General features: G+C 37.5%; 1 protein-coding gene and 1 pseudogene across 1 annotated transcript; both read right to left on the reverse strand.

Moving 5' to 3' along the window:
- Positions 1-1,888: 1,888 nt before the first annotated feature.
- Positions 1,889-4,478, reverse strand: LOC143555415 (putative disease resistance RPP13-like protein 2; annotated as a pseudogene).
- Positions 4,479-5,621: 1,143 nt separating this feature from the next.
- Positions 5,622-8,123, reverse strand: LOC143555439 (uncharacterized). Its single transcript, XM_077044984.1, has 2 exons — positions 7,920-8,123; positions 5,622-7,830 (listed from the first exon to the last, which is right to left on the reverse strand). The coding sequence occupies exons 1-2, from the start codon at positions 7,930-7,932 to the stop codon at positions 5,666-5,668; spliced, it is 2,178 nt and encodes a 725-aa protein (XP_076901099.1). The 5' UTR covers positions 7,933-8,123; the 3' UTR covers positions 5,622-5,665.
- Positions 8,124-19,107: the final 10,984 nt, after the last annotated feature.

Here is a 19,107-nt window from a genome sequence, read left to right on the forward strand (position 1 = left end):
GTATGAATGAGAACCAAGAATCTTGGATTTTTGGCTTGTAAAAATATTGAAAGCGCCGAGGGGTGGGCTCCTCGCGCTGAGCTTTGCACATGAACTCAAAATGAGTCATGCGCACTAGTCCACAAGGATGGACTTGGGATATGTGAATCCCATAAAACTGAAGGAGCGCACCCATAAACCTTGTCATCGGAAGACGAAGGTTACAGTGAGTGAAAAAGTGAGAGTATAAAGAGATATAGCCGGTGGGCGGATCTGCCGCCGTTTGCCCGGCCGCCGGGAGCAGACAGCCGTACTCAGGGAGAAAACCCTGAGAGGCGATGAGATTGTCGAAATCAGACTGTTTCAATTTGCAGGGAATCTCATCCCATCTCTTCACTGTTTTGTTCTTCCCCACCTCTTCCGACGAGGCCTCGACAGCCCGTTTACCCTTGCCGGTCTTCTTCAAAGTGGACATAACTAACGATTTTACACGGCGTTTTGCTGGGGGGGGGGGAAATTGTGGTGTCTGGGTTATTAGACATACAATTGCGAATCAAACAGCGGTTACTTTAAGCACAGAAATCTGGAAGCAAAAGACAAAGGCTCTTAATCGGAATAAAAATTGAAGGAGAAAGAGCTCTGAAATAACAATGAAGATGAAGAAAAACCACTCAAAAGGCTTGCTTTTATAGGCCCAGGAGAGAGAAAGAAACAGGTACTGATCAGAGTTACGCTCACGCGCCCCCACTCGCAGGTGCAGGCCAACATGAGCGCGACACGTGTTCCTGACACTGTATGAGGAGACATGACAGGCCACTGTAGCACCTCGAGCACACGAAAAGTCTGACACATAACGTCTCCATCTCTGACGCATGTCAGCACCAACCAACCACGTACATGGACGATTCATTTCAACCAAAAGGATAGAATTTCGCGCAACGCACATATGAGAAATAAAAAAGAAAAGACAAACCCTATTAAAAGAGCAAACTATTAAGTCTAATATATATCTTACCTCGCTCGCGCGAGACAAGACACACATTAGACTGGGGGGGGGGGGGGCTTGAAGAGGTATGCACCCGCCTTAACATCGAGCGGGGCGGGTCAACCCACAAGATATAGACAAGAGGCTTGAAATCAGGATGTCATGAAGACACAAAGCCAAAACCTATGCGCGTGGCGCATATCACATATGCTCACGCATATCACATATGCTCACGCATCACATATGCTCACGCGTATCACATATGCTCACGCATCATATATGCTCACGCATATCACATCTGCGCGTGGCGCATCTGCGTGTGGCGCATATCACATATGCTCACGCATCATATATGCTCACGCATATTACTTCTGCGCGTGGCGCATCTGGGCGTGGCGCATATCACATATGCTCACGCATATTACATATGCTTGCGCATATCGCATCTGCGCATGAAACATCTGCGCGTGAGAATAAAGAGAAGACCTCGCGCATCCCCAGGATAGGCGCATATCATACATGCACATAATCAACCACGTCCTTATCCAAATCAGGATAAGGACAACCATGATTGTGCTCATCAGACAACCTTCCAGAAGGTATCCTTTAAGGAATAAAGAATATGCTGATGTTGACAGCTGCCAATGAAGGGTGGACAACTCAGCAAAACCCATGTGCTACCACGTGATTGCACATGGGTCAGGTGAAATACCTTGGTCAGAGAATAATCAATGAAAAAGCACCAGGTGTCCTAAGGACACGTGGCGCGAAGCAATAGGAGGAGGCCAAAAAGGCCCTAATTGGGTCTGAGCCCAATCATTGGAAACCCTAACACTATAAATACCACACCACATCCACAAGGGGAGGTAAGCAAGAAAATACATTCTAAGTCCTTACTCACTTTTACATTCTTATCATCTTCTCCTACAATATCTTATTCTCACACCGGAGGGTTACCCCAAAGAGGACCCCTCTGTCCCTTTCTTTGAGTGCAGGCGGCATCTTGTACCAATCAATAGGCTTATGCAAACTTCCTAATAGGTACAGTTGAGATAGATGTTCAAGACTTGAAAAAGGTTTAACAATGAGTTCCGATGGCTTGCCCATTTTGTCCTTGGATCTTAATCTTAGAGACCGAAGGCTAGACAATTTTGAAATCCACAAACCAATCTCTTCATAGGAGGATGAATGGCTTGTTGTCGTGGTGGTGGTCGTTGTTGATGTTGTGGTGGTGGTTGCTGTCACTGTCGAGGATGACTGTCTTGTTAGATCTAGTTTTCGAAGGTTGGTCATTCGGCTCAATGTTGAACCGATCTTTCTTGCGATCTTCTCATCAATAAACAAACCCCATAGAGTTTGGAGCTGGCTTGGAGCTTTATGTCGGGTTGATTGCACAGGTAAATCTAGACGGATTCTGTTCAGACAAAGATGTCGGAGATGTTTCATGTTCCATATAGAACTTGGGAGAGATGTGATATGTGTGTGCTTGATGTCAAGTGTTTCTAGGTAGAGCAAATCACCAAGTGAAGACGGAAGACTGTCTAAGAACGTCCATCGCAATCCTAGATACCTCAAGTGATATAAGTTTCCAAGATTATCTGGTAGCTTTGGTCGATAAAACACCCTCTAGATCAAGCACATTGAGTAATCCAAAACCTCTGGCTTCGATGATTCTTTCTAAAAATGTCCCTACTTCTTCTGCAGGCGTGTCTTTCTTTCGCACGTTGAAGGATATGTAGGACCGTAGATTCTGGTTGAACGCTTTGGTGGTCGGGTAGTCTTTGATATTGGTGTATTCAACCACTCGGTGAACTCCAAATCGCGGTTCTGTTGTTGCATCATCTGACTTTTGGTGGAGGTGGAAAAGGCCAATTTCTACCGCCTTCGGCATGAAGATGTCATACAGAACTCCAATCATTCGGCATCTTTTGGGACTCTCATCAGATATCCTTTTTGTGATTTCCACGATGTGTCTCTTCACAAGCTCTTCCAGATATCCCTCTACTACGTCCTCTGGAATAACCCCTTCCGATGGCTTCACAAAACCCTCTGCGAGCCACAACCGAAATAATCTTCTCACGGGTATTTCAAATCCTTTTCGAAAGAGTCCTAAATATAGAAAACATAGCTTCAAGTGGAGTGTGAGGTCATTGTAACAGAAAGCTAAAATGTCAAACGAAGGAGATTTCGAAGCAAAATCATGCTGCTGAAAAACACTCAACCAATCTTCATACATCATCTTCCGGGTTGATAGCAATCCGGCAAGCATTATTATCCGTAGAGGGGTTCCTTTGCATCTTTATGCTATTTTGTTCTTTAGATCCTCTACGACATCACCCGCAAACGGGATTCCTTTTAGACTCCATAGTTTTTTGATGAAAAACTTTAATCCATCTTCCATGTCTAGAGGTTTGAAGTGGTAATGGCTTGTTGCATCCGGAAATGAAGCGACCTCTTCGTCAGGGGTGGTGATCACAACCCGACTTCCATTGTTTGTATTGGGTAACACATCTTTTAGTTGTTGTAACAGACCAACACTTGTGACATCAATCAATACTATAAGGTACTTTTGACCCTTCAGGAACTCATTCAGCCTCACCATCAAGTCCTCATCTTTGAGTTTCTCTTTGCTCTTCAAGCTGGTCACTTGTTGCAATATCGCAATCATAAGTTGTCTAAACGAGAATTTTGTGGTGAGGATTACCAACGCACGACATGCGAACTTGTTCTTGACCTCTAACTTGTTGTATATCGTCTTGACATGAGCCGTTTTCCCTGATCCAACCTCTCCAAAGACCAAGATGGTTTGAAGTGGTTTGCTATTGCTAATCAATTGCTTCACCAACTTCTCAACATCTTTCTTAAAGATGGTTTCTTCTTTCTTCGGTGCATAATAAGAACCACTTTCTATCCATGGTTCATCACGATTCATCGCATAAGAACCTTGAACAGGTGCTAGAGCCAATGAAGGTTTTCCATCTCTCCATTCTTGAATTTCTTTACTGATTCCATTCATCTTAGACTTGAGTCTCTGAACGGTCATACAATCGACCATTTCTTCCGGTACTTCTCTACAAAGCTTGAATTTGTTCGCACTGATGGACATCCGCTTCTTAACCAAACCCATCCTTTTCAATCGCGTTTCTGCGAGGGCAAATGTTTCTATGTCATCCTTAACGCGGTAGACTATGTCTAGAAACTTTAGCACCCAATCTGTAAGCACTTTGTCACCTTGTTCTTGATGTTCTACCTCATTTAATATGCTTTGCATCTCCCTAAGTTCATCGACAACCCTTTCTACTTCATCTCTAACCTTTTTAAATATTTCCGATTCTTCGATCGGTAAGTTTGTGAGATTGTGTATTACCACAGAGACAATGGCCTCAACAGCCATTTAATTTCTCTACAATAGTAAAACAAGTAAAAGAACTATCTTTTAGATTCATGGTCCATGGATGGTCCTCTAAACCACTTTGGGCGGCCAAGAATCTATCTACACTGATTTTTTTTTCAAAATTTAATCAATTAGTTTGATTTTTTCTCCTTAGTTAGGTCCCACACCACATAGACTTGAAAAATCCAAGTGAGTTGTTTCTGTCAGGATAGTGACTCCATTTAAGTATCAATAATTCTAGCGTTCCAAATCTTGCATTGACTTAGAAATCTTGTTAGTCAATTATATTATTTTAATTGACTAAATGTTATTCCTGTGGACCATATATTATTTTGTAAGAAAGGTTATCCCAGTTTTTTGTTTTTATGCATATAGTGGTATCATGTATCCTGAAAAAAATCAAGAATAGTAGTCATTTTTCTTAGTGTATTATACATATATTGTATTGTCAGAACATTTTCACGCATATAGCTAAGAGATACTGAGATGCACAAATCCGTTTTTAACGTATCTATTTTTACTCGCTTAGACCCTAAATATTTTTTTTCTATACGTGAATAATAATACACACGCGCTATGGTGTCACGTGCTACATTGGTTTACATTGATGAGAAAAGACTGATATGTGAAATATTCTCATAATCTATATAGTTCTTGGAATTTGATGCTATTTTCGAACATGTGGAGTCCTCACTCCTCAGGCTCAAGTACCAGATGAATCTATTTGTTTGAATAGGTGTCTTAAAAACGAAGTTTGGATATAAAATTACATCATCAAATCTTGAGTTTGCGTATCAAATCCGCTTGACTAGATTATTTATTTATCGTCTATTTTGTGAGCAAGACGTTTCTAATGATGGTTGTAGTGATGATGATAACTGTTCTTTCTAGGAAGTAATGTTAACACACACACACACACACAAATTCTACTCTTCAATCTACACATTTTTCCACCACATGACTTGACTTCGTCAGCATATGGGGAGGGGCGTTTTTTTTGCATGCCTTTATACCAGTAGGTCACATGCTCTTTGGTTGATGATGATAAGTAATTAAACTATACCATATGGTCATAATTATTGACTCTTAATCTTTATGCCTATGGTTTACTTGCATAATTGAAGCGAAAAAAATTCTCAAACCCAAGAACATAAAGATCCAAACCTTACGAATAAAATGAACCGTAGAAGTTGCCGATATATATCTAACTAGATTATATATGTGTTTATAAGGCTGATTAAAATAATTTCAGCACATTTAAGAGTATATATATGTTGTTACATTTAAAACTACTAGAATCTTTATCTTTAGGTAACAGCCAGCTTAACTCTGCCATGACCTTCTTCTATCTTGAAGTGTTCAGTGATACCAAGATGTGCCATCAAAACCCAAACATGAGTTAGAAGCTCTCCACCCTTTTCAAGCTGTTGAGCATGGTCAAACCCTCTGCATTGACCAGCTGCATAACCAAGCATCTCCACCCACACATCACCAACCATCTTCCACATCTTTCCATAACCAGATTCATGACCCATCTCATTCAATGAAGCCACAAGCTTACAAGCCTCAAACAACACCGACTTACTCCGGTCCCCCTTTACTTTCGACGGAAAGACTTTCGTGCTCACTTGCCCCAACATTTCATAACCCTCAAGTTTACTTGTGCTGCTTCTTTCTTTGAAAAACACCATGGCCTCTGCACATGTGTCTCTAAATCTAATCATTCCTATTCCGATAGGCAACATGAACGGACACATGATCAGTATATATAACATGTAGTCTGCTAATTGTTTGCTCAATGTCATGTGATGATTCCATTCTTGTTTGATTTCCTCACCATTTGTATCTTTCTCTCTTTTATTATTCTCCAGGTTGAAGCATAGATCAGTAGCAATGTGCCAAATGAGAATGCTATGATCGAATTCCACATCAACCGTCCATTTAAACGTGCCGTAACATTTGTGCGTTTGCAGAGAGACCGCTCCACGGCAGGTGTTTAAGATCTTTAGATCCAATTTCGTGTCGGTAGATTTCTCTTTGAAGTGATTAAAGATAAAAGATTTTAGTTCTGGTGTTACTGTAAGATGTTTCAGCTGGAGCATACTCTCCCATTTTTCGATTAAGATTTTAATTCTTTTATGCAAAGGAATGAACTTTGAGATTTTTTGAAATGATGAGGATTTATGGTTGAGGCAAAAATCTATCAAGCTGTACTGATACATAGAGTTTGACCATCTTCTTCCTTTATGCGAAGAATGGAGTGACGAGACTACACGCTTAAATGGAAACTTTGAAGAACGACGGCTGAACCATAGACTCGCCCAATCTGAGAACAACAAAGATATGGCTGCATATACTTCTAGTAAAATAGCACCAACAAGTAATATGCAAGTAATCACAACATCAACAGCATGATGTTTACGTGACCTCATGTTTATAGACGCAACAAAAGTCAGTAACACAGAGAGTGTGATGAAGGAAGTCGCAATACGAAAAAACAAACCGAAAGGAGTGTATATGATAGGTGCTTTTGTATAGAAAACATCATAGGCGAATCCGAGTTCTACTTCAATCACTTCAAACGCGGTATTATATTCCTGTTTCTCAAAGAAAGACTGACTCACATCTCGCGGGTGGAACCCGAGTATAAGATCCACGAAAAGCCGCTTAAACTGTAACGTTTCAAAGAAGTAATCCGCTATGTGTAATGTGCTTGCATCAAGGTTAGGAATAGATGAAGCACCACTACCCGCGGTGTTTTCCACATCATCTTCCGGCGAGTTTCCCTCTTCCACTTGCACAGCAGCAACATAATACCCCTCTGCCTCTTTTAAACAAAACTCCTCCATGAATCTAGCATAATTCGGTCCCGGATCTCTATCCGCAAGAACCGAATCCCGAAACTGCTCCCGATTAGCCGACATCAGAACCCAAGTCCTCTCACCATACTTGATGATCCCACATAGAAGCATAGGAACCGAGAGGACGGAAACAACACCGCCATCCCATGCCAACAGAGTGATGTAGACGGCTGCAGCCGTCTGGACGACGAGCCCAAGCAAGTGTCTTAGCCATAATTCGTTATCCGCTAACGCGTAAGCAGTTATCGTGTCCGGTCCACCTAAATGAAGCAAGAGAAATGGTGCCCAGAAAGCCATAAGTTCAAGATCTCCATACTCTTTGTTACTATTAATATTAAAACCGCCCGAATTCCCTTGCCGGTCCACCAGGAGGCCGAGGGCGACTGTCGCTATCCAATCCGCCATCAAGTAAGCACACCATATAAAGATTCTGATCCTTCTTCTGGCTATATACTTTCTCCTGTGACCACTGTGGATTAATGAAACTTGTAGAGTGAGGCTGAGAAGCACTAAACCTCTTACCTCCCATTTGTTCCATTGTTTTCTCACTGGATCAGGAAAAACTTCAACCAGTCTTCTATTTCCGGCTAAAGTGATAAAATTACTCAGAACTGGGAAAAAAGGTAAATCATTAAGTTACAAAGTTAAGTAAAAAAAAGGAACTTATAAGGTTCTTGATTCTGGATATGGATAAACTTACTGTTGAGTGTCATCTTTTGTAATTTCTGGGCTGTAAAAGATGAATCTGTTGCAGTGAAATTGGTTCTGAATGAGTTGGAAAATGGATGTAAACGCAGGCTGGTTTGGTCAATGGTTAGAATTTAGAAAGATTATCTTTAAGTTAGGGAATATTCAAGTCAATGATTGGATTGACCACTAGGTTTGAGCCGGACGGGTGGGTAGATATGGGTCAGGTTTTTTCCAAACGGACCATCTAAGTGTTAGGGGTATAAACGGGTTGAGACGAGCCCACACTCGTCTAGGTAAGAGCATTTCCTAACAGCTTTTCTATCTCTATTTTATAATTACAGTAAAAAACATTACATTTTCTCTCTCATATACAATTAAATAATATTTTTACATTTTTATTATTATTTTTTTCTCTCCTTAATTTACAACTACTTTCAAATATATTAAAAAATAAATAGAGCATAAACAATATTCATCCAAATTTACTCAAAATTTACTCATCTCTTTAAAATTTCTCTCCACTTCACTCATAATCCTCTAATTTTTTTTAGAGATTTCCCTCACAAAAATATTAAAGAAGCTATTGAGAATGCTTAAAGAGTAGATATTCAAGATCAAGTTCAACTCATTAGTAGTTTTTCAAGCTTGGCTTTTGATTACTTTTTTTAAGTTTGAGCTAATTGGCTTGGCCTCAACTAATTTATTATTTATTAATTATTTTAGTTATATTTATATTTATTTTTGTATATATCATATTATAATTTTAGTATAAAAAAATTAACAACTTTATTTTATAAGAAGCCAATACTATTCTTTCTAGTGGTTTTTATTGGACCACATCAATAAACACATACACACTAGATTTCGGGAGTTGAGAAAAAATGATTACCTAGGATGATGAATGAGAAAATTGAACAGCTAACAATTTATATTAAATAACGTTGGAACTACGTCTAATATCTGAGTTAGCCTTCACAAGACAAGATGTCAATTGTTATATTAATTTTAACACTCAAGGCCTGACTCAATTAAAAACACCGTTAATAAAAAATAAACCACTGTGGGAAAAACACTTGAGTCAGGTTTCAAACCTAAGATCTTAGAATCCCAATCCTTATCCTATGTCACTAGACCAAAAGGCCAATAGTTAACAACTATGATAGTGCCCCTATTACACATGAGTTGAATATATTTAGAACGTCATATACATACATATATATATATATATAAATATATATATATAGAGAGAGAGAGAAAGAGAGGAGAAAATTAACGTATAAATGAAATTAACGTGCTAATTGTGAGAATCAAGTACGGTAATTATATAATTACATATAGAGTAATTACATAATTACTCTACCTGTATATATAATTACTCTACTTGATTCTCACAATTAGTACGTTAATTTCATTTGTATTTGATCCAAACCTTATATATATATATATATATTATAAATTTAGTAAAATGCAAATGCCATATTTATATAAAAATGACACTTTTATATAAATCATGAGACATTAAATTGTTATTTTAATTCAAATACAAAAACATAAATTAGTGACACAATACAGACCTTAAAAACAAATTGCTTTAAGCAAATTTATTGTATATTGTCATAATACAGACCTTAAAAAATATATGCACATTGCATGCACGTGTAAAAAATTTGGGCAGCTGCTAACCCCTCCTGATCCTTTCGGGCCATAATTTAGAAACACCTACAATCTTTGATGATGTCAAGATACAAAATCTTTTTGTTAGTATTAATATTGCGCGGATGTAAAATTAAATTATAGAATTGTAATGATTTACCTTGTTATTCTAGGAAGCTTGTTTCTTTTAGCAATGTCTATAACAATTGGCCAATATTAGTGTGGGAGATAATTAATTTTCTTAGAAGACCATAAGAACTCTACTTGGCCGCCTTCAAGATTCATCCCTACTACTTTCGACCATCTTTTTGTTTACTCACATATTAACTTTTCATGAAACTGTATATTTACCTTTTGACGCGTGTATCATCAAAGCACCATTTTCCTTATTAATTATTATTATCTCTTAATTCAGTCTCTCTTTGTATTTCATCCTTTCTCTATCATATTACCTCGCCGCTCCTCTGTAATTTTTTTCAATGAGGTAACACTTGACAATTTGGATTTGATCTAAATCTCAAGGAAAGTGAATGTGTATACAACTAATTTTATGATCTATTTGGAAAGGGAAATTTGAAGGCTTTACCAATTGCCATGTAAAGAATTTTACTTGGGTGGACCAATGAGAAAAGATGGTCAACGTAGTCAAATATTAACTTGAATACTTCATCATATGTAGCAGGATGAGGCTGGATTACAAGAAGTGCAAGTTCCATCGGTAATTCCAATTTAAACTAAGTTGGATGAAACATCATAATTAAAAAAACCTCAATGATGTAGAACATTATTATAAAATCACCCTGACAATTAAGCATCTATGCACAATAGTTAGAATCTTAAATCACCATTCGTTACCGGATGAAGAGATTTTAAGAAAATCATTTTCATTAAGGATTGTAAAACTATAAACCCCATTAAAAGTTGTAAATAGTAAAATAATAACAACCATCGGATTTATAACTACATTTGAAAGTGAAATTTATAAATACCGGATGAAAAAGTTACATTGATTATAGACAGAAGCTTCAAAGGCAAAAAGTCGTTAGAATGTGGATACATCTTTGATAACTAGTAAACCCGTAGACCTTTATTTTTGTAAAAATTCTTAAGTTTAGAAACAGTTTAATTTGATATTAATTAGAAGATGGAAAGAATGTTTTATAAAATAAACCGACGCTTAGTTTTGGCACTACTGAATATAGTCTAAATATGTTAAACAGACAACATAATTATCGGGAATTCTAAAAAATACTGTAATTATAGTCAAAACTAAAATATTTCAAATCTTAAAAAATTATAATCAAACTAATCAAAGCCAACTCCAAATGCTGGTTAATTATAGTCAAACATATGTTTGAAAATTTAACATTTTCATAACAAAATGATGTATATTACATTTTATGAATCAAGCTTCTGTTTATTAAGATAACCTCAATTAATAGACTAATAAAATTAAGAGATTGAAAAACTTAAACATGGCTTACAGAGTTGATGAAGAAGATAAAACACGTTGACTTCCGTCAATCAATTGATTATTGAAGATCGATTTCTAAGATCTTAAACAAATCAATCCTTTATGGCTCATCACTTAACATGTCTTTCTAGATCTGGTTCCAATCAAGTAAAAAAACCTAAATTAATAGACTAATAACACTAAGATAGGGAGAAATTGGAAGTTAGCTTACATATTTGATGAGTACGGAACGCGTGTATATGTGAATTAATTGATTATTGTTGTTCGATTCTCAACACATAATACAAATCAATCCTTTAGGGTTCTATTTGGCTGTAGGAACACACAAAACTTCTTCATCAGAGGATGTTTTGGGACACCTGAACATAATGATTGAAGGGATGTTTGTGATATCTGAACATAATGATTGAAGGGAGACGTCATATGTAATGATGAATAATTCACATATTCAGATATTAAGATCTAGAATTGATTTTAACAAACCTAATGAATGGGCTACCGAATTAAATAGATCATATTCGAGTTAAAAATGGGTGTGTGTATTCATTTAGAAGTTATGGATTTAGAATTGATTTTTGATTTAAATTAATTAGTGATTGATGTGGCAATTATATATATATGGAAATTGTATTATGTGGAAGCATAGATGGACAGCTTAGAAAAATGGCATGTGAAACCATTGTGTTGCTTTAATAGATTAATAAGATTAACAATTAAAAGAAAGAAAACAAATAAAAAAAATAATGAATTGTCCTTGCTAAAATATTATTAGTTAAAAAAGTTCCAAAAAAAAAAACAAAAAAAAAAACACAATGGATTGTCTACAAATATACCCTTATATTTATATAAATAAAAAGATAATATGTGATTTCTTAAAACCCTTCTTGTAATTCTCACACGAAACCATAAAATATATATTTTATGGTTATGATTATTATTATTGTTATGTTAATAAAATTTCAAACTACTCTTATGTGATAATTTCACTTTTATCCTTTGGTTATACCTGGAACCTGCAAAGGAAATGTAATAGTTTATAGTAAAATAACAAATGCGATTATTGTAAAAAGGGTTTTGGCGTAACTTGTTGTTTACTTATCTGTCTCTTTATTGTAATTGAATTATTTCTTAGTTAAATTATAATTATAATAATGTATTTTTAGTTTGGCATATATTGAATTAAAGTATAAAAGAGAGTAATTAGTTTTTGACAATATATATGCATATATATATATATGTGTGTATAGGGGTGAGATCTAGAGAGAACTCCTATTAAAGAGAGAAATAGAGAACTAATAAAGAATTATTTTTACTTTTTTTAAAAAAATATTTTATGATTTTTTTCCTTTCCTTCTTTTAATAAGATGATATTGTTCTTTAAAAACACAAATTGTCGATGTAGTGCATATGTGCACTAATATGTATTGCATATATACAATAGTGTCTTATTGCGTATAATCAACACAATTGCATTATTCAATACACACTATTGAACATACGTAAATACAACACTAATACTTGTATGCAATACATACTATTGCATATATGTAATACAACACTAATTCACATATGCACTATATCGATTTTTTTATAATTTAAAAAAACCAATTTTGTAAGTCCCAAAATAGGATCTTTCAATGTGATATCAATAAACCCGTTATTAGACGGAAACTAACAACAAATTGGTTCAAGATAAACAAGTATAAACAACAATCAACACACGATGGACTGCAAAACACACATTATATTAACGTCTTGTGCTTAAGCCCTTAACCAAGGATTACGATATGATAAGAATCAAAGACGACGTAACCCTACACCATTTGCTAATGATCGACCAAGATAAAGACCTAATACAAAGAGTATATATATATAGCCTATCACACTATGGGCCAAGCCCATACAAAAAGCCCACCGAAAACATAAGGTTTCAGTATTATATGATAACCAAAATCCAAACCTGATTAGATTAAGTATAAGCCATTTAGCCTAGCCAAAAATCTCCCCATTGGTTTATAGCTTGATCTTCATTCATGCTCCATTACTTCAGCATCTGCCTCTCGGTAAGCACCTACCCATAAATCTGTGCGGATAATTGATCCCACCATTCATGTATACTCCTTAGTAGCTGGCTCATAAAGTGGTTCAACCATATTTTGAAAGCCGCTAAGGGTCTTGATATCGTTTTTTCAAAACTTCAACAATTCTCGTGGATCAACGATACGGTATTGACCCTTCTTCAGCCGTATAATTATTGTAGCAGTGTCACCATCATAAGTCCAAAAAATCATCTTATCAAAGGCACCTTCAGGAAATCTCTTGGTGATTCGAATGGATGTCACTTTGGCAGTTAGAGGCCACATAACGTTCAGCATCGGCTTGTTAGTATAAAGATCACGAACCTCTTCGCTTTCTTGACAAAGGAATCAACAGTGGGCATATCAGGGAACCCTTTCTCCACCTGGTTGCTCAAAAAATTCCAAAAATTGGTGGCCTTTGGATCATGATTTGGGTTGTGGAAAGGAGCCTGTATCAAATCACTTAAATCAACCTTTGTCTACGAACCAAAATATTTCATAATCTTATAGTATTCCATGTTCCCAGACTTACGCTTGACCCACCACATCTCTTTCTCGATATCATACCCCCACAATACAACTCCTGAACGATCACCATATTTAGAGAACCCCTTTTGGAGTTCCATCACAAATTTGTCCGGATGATCTGAAGATACAATGTTCTGGTTGGAGTTTTTCATGATCAACGTCTTCTTTCTGATTCTTTCTATTTGTTCAGAGGTCTTAGGTGGAGTAGTTAAGTATGTCTCCAGTTTTGCGGAAGTATCGATATTTGAAGCATGACACAAACTGGAACCGCTATCATCAGGAACACCTTGCTCACCACCAACAGTTTTATCACCGCTATCATCAGATCCCTCAAACTCATATCCAAATCGTTTAACGATTTTTTGTTTTAGATCAAAGTATAAAGTAATAAGACTACCCATGCTAGCCTGAAGTTCTTGAATCATGGAGTCTTTGTCGGTGTTGCGGGATTCAAGCTCTTGAATACGCACATCTTTCACCATAGAGTCTTGTTCAAGCTCAAAGACCTTGTATTGCAAAGCATGGACATCAACGGGTTCAGGTTCTAGAACAATTCCTTTACCCTTGGCTTGTAAGAACTTGTCTTGCATAGAAAGAATGTGGGCAATCTTTTCAGAGGCACTAGATATTTCTTGACCAATCGGATAAGATGATCTGGAGGGTTCAGTGGTGGATTGGACGTTAACTTCAAAATTAAATTCATGCAATATCTCATAATCATCTTGGTCTCGAGTATGTTGGGCTTCAATAGACGGGCCTTGATCAGATTGGGTCTCAACAATGGGCTCAGTTTGTGTCGGTAGAACGGTTTGCACAAGATCACTTGCCAACATACCAGGTTTTGGATTTTTCTTTTGACGCTTACGTGGGATAAGATCGGTGGCTGGATCAATTTCAACATAATCATCATCATCATCAGCATTTGTCACAACAACTTTTTGAGGAGGTTACAACGCAGTTGACTGGATCTTTTCTTTAAAAGTCTCGAACGCTTCAAGCTGTTCTGTTGTAGTTACAAATTGTTGCACTTGGTGTTGTGTCTCTGGAGGTTGAGATGGAGAACTATCAGGCTCATCATCAGGTACACTTTCAAAGGCAGTGAAGACCTTTGAATAGGAATAACGTGTTCCTCAGCAACAATAGCTGCAGTCTCAGCTTCAGTCTCAGCAAATTTACCAAATTTTACCAGCGGATGAAGTTCCTGATAAATCACTTTAGCCCCTTTCCTTGACTACTTCATTAGGCCGAAGGTATTCAGACGCATGTCTTTCAGATCAAGTGTCTCCACAGATCGATTTAGCTCAGGGTAGTGAGAATAAAAAATCATCTGTAGAAACCTTGGATACATCATAAATATCTCTTTCTTCTTCCCCTTCAGGTTTCTTATCATCTCATCGAACATGAACTTTGAGTAGTTGTAGTTCCAGTCCATGATCAAAGAAAAAACAGACGACATCTGAGTGTGGCTAATCTTGTCAGAGCCCCCTTTCTTCCCGAGACACATATATAGAATGTGTGAATCAGAAACCTCCAGTACGGATGGAATAGCTTCTTAATAGCAGGATGATAGGTTCTTTTATAGCCCATACGCTGCACAATCTCTGCTACAACCTCAGTTGAATATTCTGTAGGGTAATAAGGTTGATCACCAAACAACAGCACTTCTCGTATACTGGCCTTAGAGATAATCACCGGTCTCTTCTGTATAATAGAATCAATGGTAACCACTCCTCTTGCACCTCGTTGATTGATGGAGGCATGGTTCCAGAAGTCTGTCACCATCTTCTTGCAGATTACAGGATTTTCTCGTAATGCATGAGAAATCCTGCATGTATTCAGCCCCACAATCATAGACTTGAATTCCTTGTGAGCTGGAGGAGGATCAAACAGACATCCAACAATATTATGTGTATCAACATACTTGAGAGGTGCTTGATCAGTCATGACTGCAGCAAACAATTCAAGTTAGATACATATTTACTTATGTCCATAATCAGTTATCTTTTGGATTTGATATCTTTTACGAATGATAACATAATAATATTGTAAGGACAAAACCATGAAATAATGAAAATATAAGTCCCTTTTAGAAATTTAATCCAATCGACAAATATTATAATCTGATTAATGAGTTTTCTGTCCAAAAATGAGTGTTCTCTGTCATAAAATAGAGTTTTCGTCAATAATAACTATTTTCGGTCCAACATATGAGTTCTCTGTTTCAAAATAAGCCTTGATAGCCGAGATGTAAGTCCCGAATCTGGATCACTATAATTATGATATCAATATAACAAGTATTGGTGCGGAATACCAACACTTGGTGATTCAAGAATACGAGTAAACACTAAAGAATACCATGGGATTGCTTCAAAACACACGTATAATTAAGATACGTCGGGTGCTTAAGCACTTACAATACACGATACCAAAAACAGGTGAATGAACAACCTGGGCCCTATACATGACATCAGCTATATATAGGGAAACCAAAACACCTAACCCATATAAACCAAAAGCCCATCGAGAACTCGAAAGAGTTCTCGGCTTACATAGAAAAACCCGTAGCCCAGCTCGATACATATGGACTAAGTACAAACCATACAAAATTAGGCCCAACAATCTCCCCCTTGGTTTGTAGCTTTGTCTTTAATCATGCTCCATGTAGTCAATATCTGCATCCTTTAACGCACCTGCCCAAAACTTGCACCTGATAATAGATGCAACCATGCTCGTGTATTCTTTGGCAACCGTTTCCAAGAGTGGATCAGCTACTATCTGGAATATACTGAGAGTCTTAATATCCCTCTCTCCAAACTTCAACAAATCTCTAGGATCAACGAATCGGTATTGATCTTTCCCCTTTTGAAGCTTGATAATAACGGTGGCAGTCAAAGTGTCATAGAACCAGAACCTCATGTTATCTAGTGCGCCATCCGGAATTGCATCAGGTACAGGAATATGAGTGGCTTTCTTTGTAGCAGGCCACATAACATTGACCATCGTCTTTCCTGTCCTTGGATCCTGAACCCCCTTTGCTTTCTTCAAGAAGGATTCTGCAGTCGTCATATTTGGGAAACCTCGATCAACTTGACTTCTCAGAAAATTCCAGAATTCTATACCACGCTTGTCATTCATTGGATTGGTGAATGGAGAATTTATTAAGTCACTCAGATCCACTTTAGTCCAGGAACCAAAATCTTTTCATCTTCTTATAATATTTGGTGGTTCCTGACTTCCTCTTTACCCACCACATATTCTTATCCGCATAAAAACCCCATGATAGAACTCCCGATCGATCACCGTATTTATCAGAGAACCCCTTCTGAAAAGAAACAACGAACCTGTCTGGATGATCTGATGATTCAACATTCTGATTTGAGTTTTTCATCACCAGCAATTTCTTTTTTCCCTTTTCAAGTAATTTCTTCTGAATTCTGTCTGATTTCTCTTTGGTGATGGGGTGCATCCAAGTATTGTTTCAGTGACTCCGACTCATCAATGTTGTCGGCTGGACAAATAGGAGAGCCTTTATCTTGATCAACAGTGGGAGTTTGAGATACCACATCATCGTTGTTTTTAAACTCATCTCCAAATTTTTGAAATAACTTTTGTTGAAGATCAAGATACATTGCCGTTAAACCTCCCATACCAGACTGCAACTCTTTAATCTTGGAATCATTGTCTGAATTGCTTGCTTCAAGTTTCTGAATGCGGACATCTGTAACTACCGAATCTTGTTCGAGTTCAAAGGCTCGAAGTTGTAATGCACGAATGTCTACATGGGCATCTTCTTGAACCACACCTTTACCCTTGTTCTGAAAATAAGTTTCTTGCATAGCAAGAATTTGAGCAATCTTGTCTGATGTGCCTGAGCTGGGCCAGATGAACCAGAGGGAATGTGTGTAGTGTCGGTGTGTGGAATATCTGTCTCAAAGTCAAAATCACTAACAAAATCACTAGACAACAGATCTTGAAATGATGGCTCTGTAGTAGATGTATATGGTTCAGCTTGTGTTTCTGGAGCATGTGACTCAGGTTGAGCAGTTTGTTGTTGTTGTTTCGGCTTCACTGTCCAACTCGCTGGATCTCGGATAAACCCTTTTTCGTTTACGATGGATGAGATCAGTGGTTGGTTCTTCACTCACGTCTTCTTCAATGTTTTCAGTAATTGTCTGAGGAGGTTTCAGCGCAGTTGACTGAAATAACGCTTTTGCAGCTTCAAAGGCACTTAATTTGTCAGCACTTGGAGAGATAGCTGACTGACGGTGTTCTGACTTCTTCGTCATCAGAGATTCCGATAGTTGCAGCACGTGGTTGAACCGGTGCCGCATGTTCATCAGCAACCTGAGCTATGACCGACTCAGCTTTTGTCTCAGCAAATCGTACAAATTTTACCAGAGCATTTAGGATCCGATATACAGCCTTGGCCCCTTTTCTGGACTGTTTCGTTAACCCAAAGGTGTTGGGTCCCATTGACTTCATATCCAAAGTATCAACAGATCTGACCAGGTCGGTGTAATAAGAATCTAAGATCATCTGTAAAAATCTTGGATACATAAGGAACATCTCCTTCTTCTTCGCTTTCAAATTGCTCATCATTTCATTGAAAACAAACTTGGAATAATTGTAATTCCAATCCATGATCAGAGCAACGATAGTTGACATCTGAGTGTGGCTAATTTCGTCTGATCCTCCCTTCCTCCCTGAGATACATGTAAAGAACGTTTGTAATAGGTATCTCCAATACGGGTGGAACAATTTCTTGATTGCTGGAGGATAGGTGCCTTCGTAACCCATTCTGGTGAGAACCTCAGTAACTTCAGCAGCAGAGTACTCTGTCGGGTAATCAGATTGATCCCCAAACATATGAACTTCTCTAACAAAGGCCTCTGTGATAACAACTGGCTTCTTTTGCACTTTGGAGCCTATAGATACGACTCCATCTGGCCCTCGTGGATTGATTGACGCATTGTTCCAAAATTCAGTGACCATCTTCTTGCATATGACAGGGCTCTCTCGTAGTGCATGAGAGATCCTGCAAGTGTTAAGTCCGACTATCATCGAATTGAATTCCTTATGGGCCATGGGTGGATCAAATAGGTGACCAACAATATTATGCGTCTCAACAAACTTTAATGGAGTCTGATTAGCCATTTCTGCACCAAACGTATCAAGTTAGTGGATATATAGATTCATTTGATAGTATTTAAAATTAGTCCATTACTTATAAGAGATTTGGGCCATAAAGTTAAAACAGGACCAAAGAAGACTCATTTGAAAGCCCAAGAGATACATTAGATGGCCCAAGAAAATAACACAGTATAGGATTAAGCCCAACAGTGAGTATTAAGCCCAGCTGGAGAGATCTCAGTCAACTGGGGGAGTTCTCGGTCAACGACTGAGTTTTCGGTCAACGAAAGTCAAAATAATTAATCGAGAACTGAGTTCTCGGTCAACATTTAACC

Source organism: Bidens hawaiensis, unplaced genomic scaffold, assembly GCF_021521415.1.
Source record: "Bidens hawaiensis isolate Kalapana, Puna unplaced genomic scaffold, B.hawaiensis_p1.1 tig00018131_1, whole genome shotgun sequence".
Classification (NCBI taxonomy): Eukaryota; Viridiplantae; Streptophyta; class Magnoliopsida; order Asterales; family Asteraceae; genus Bidens; species Bidens hawaiensis.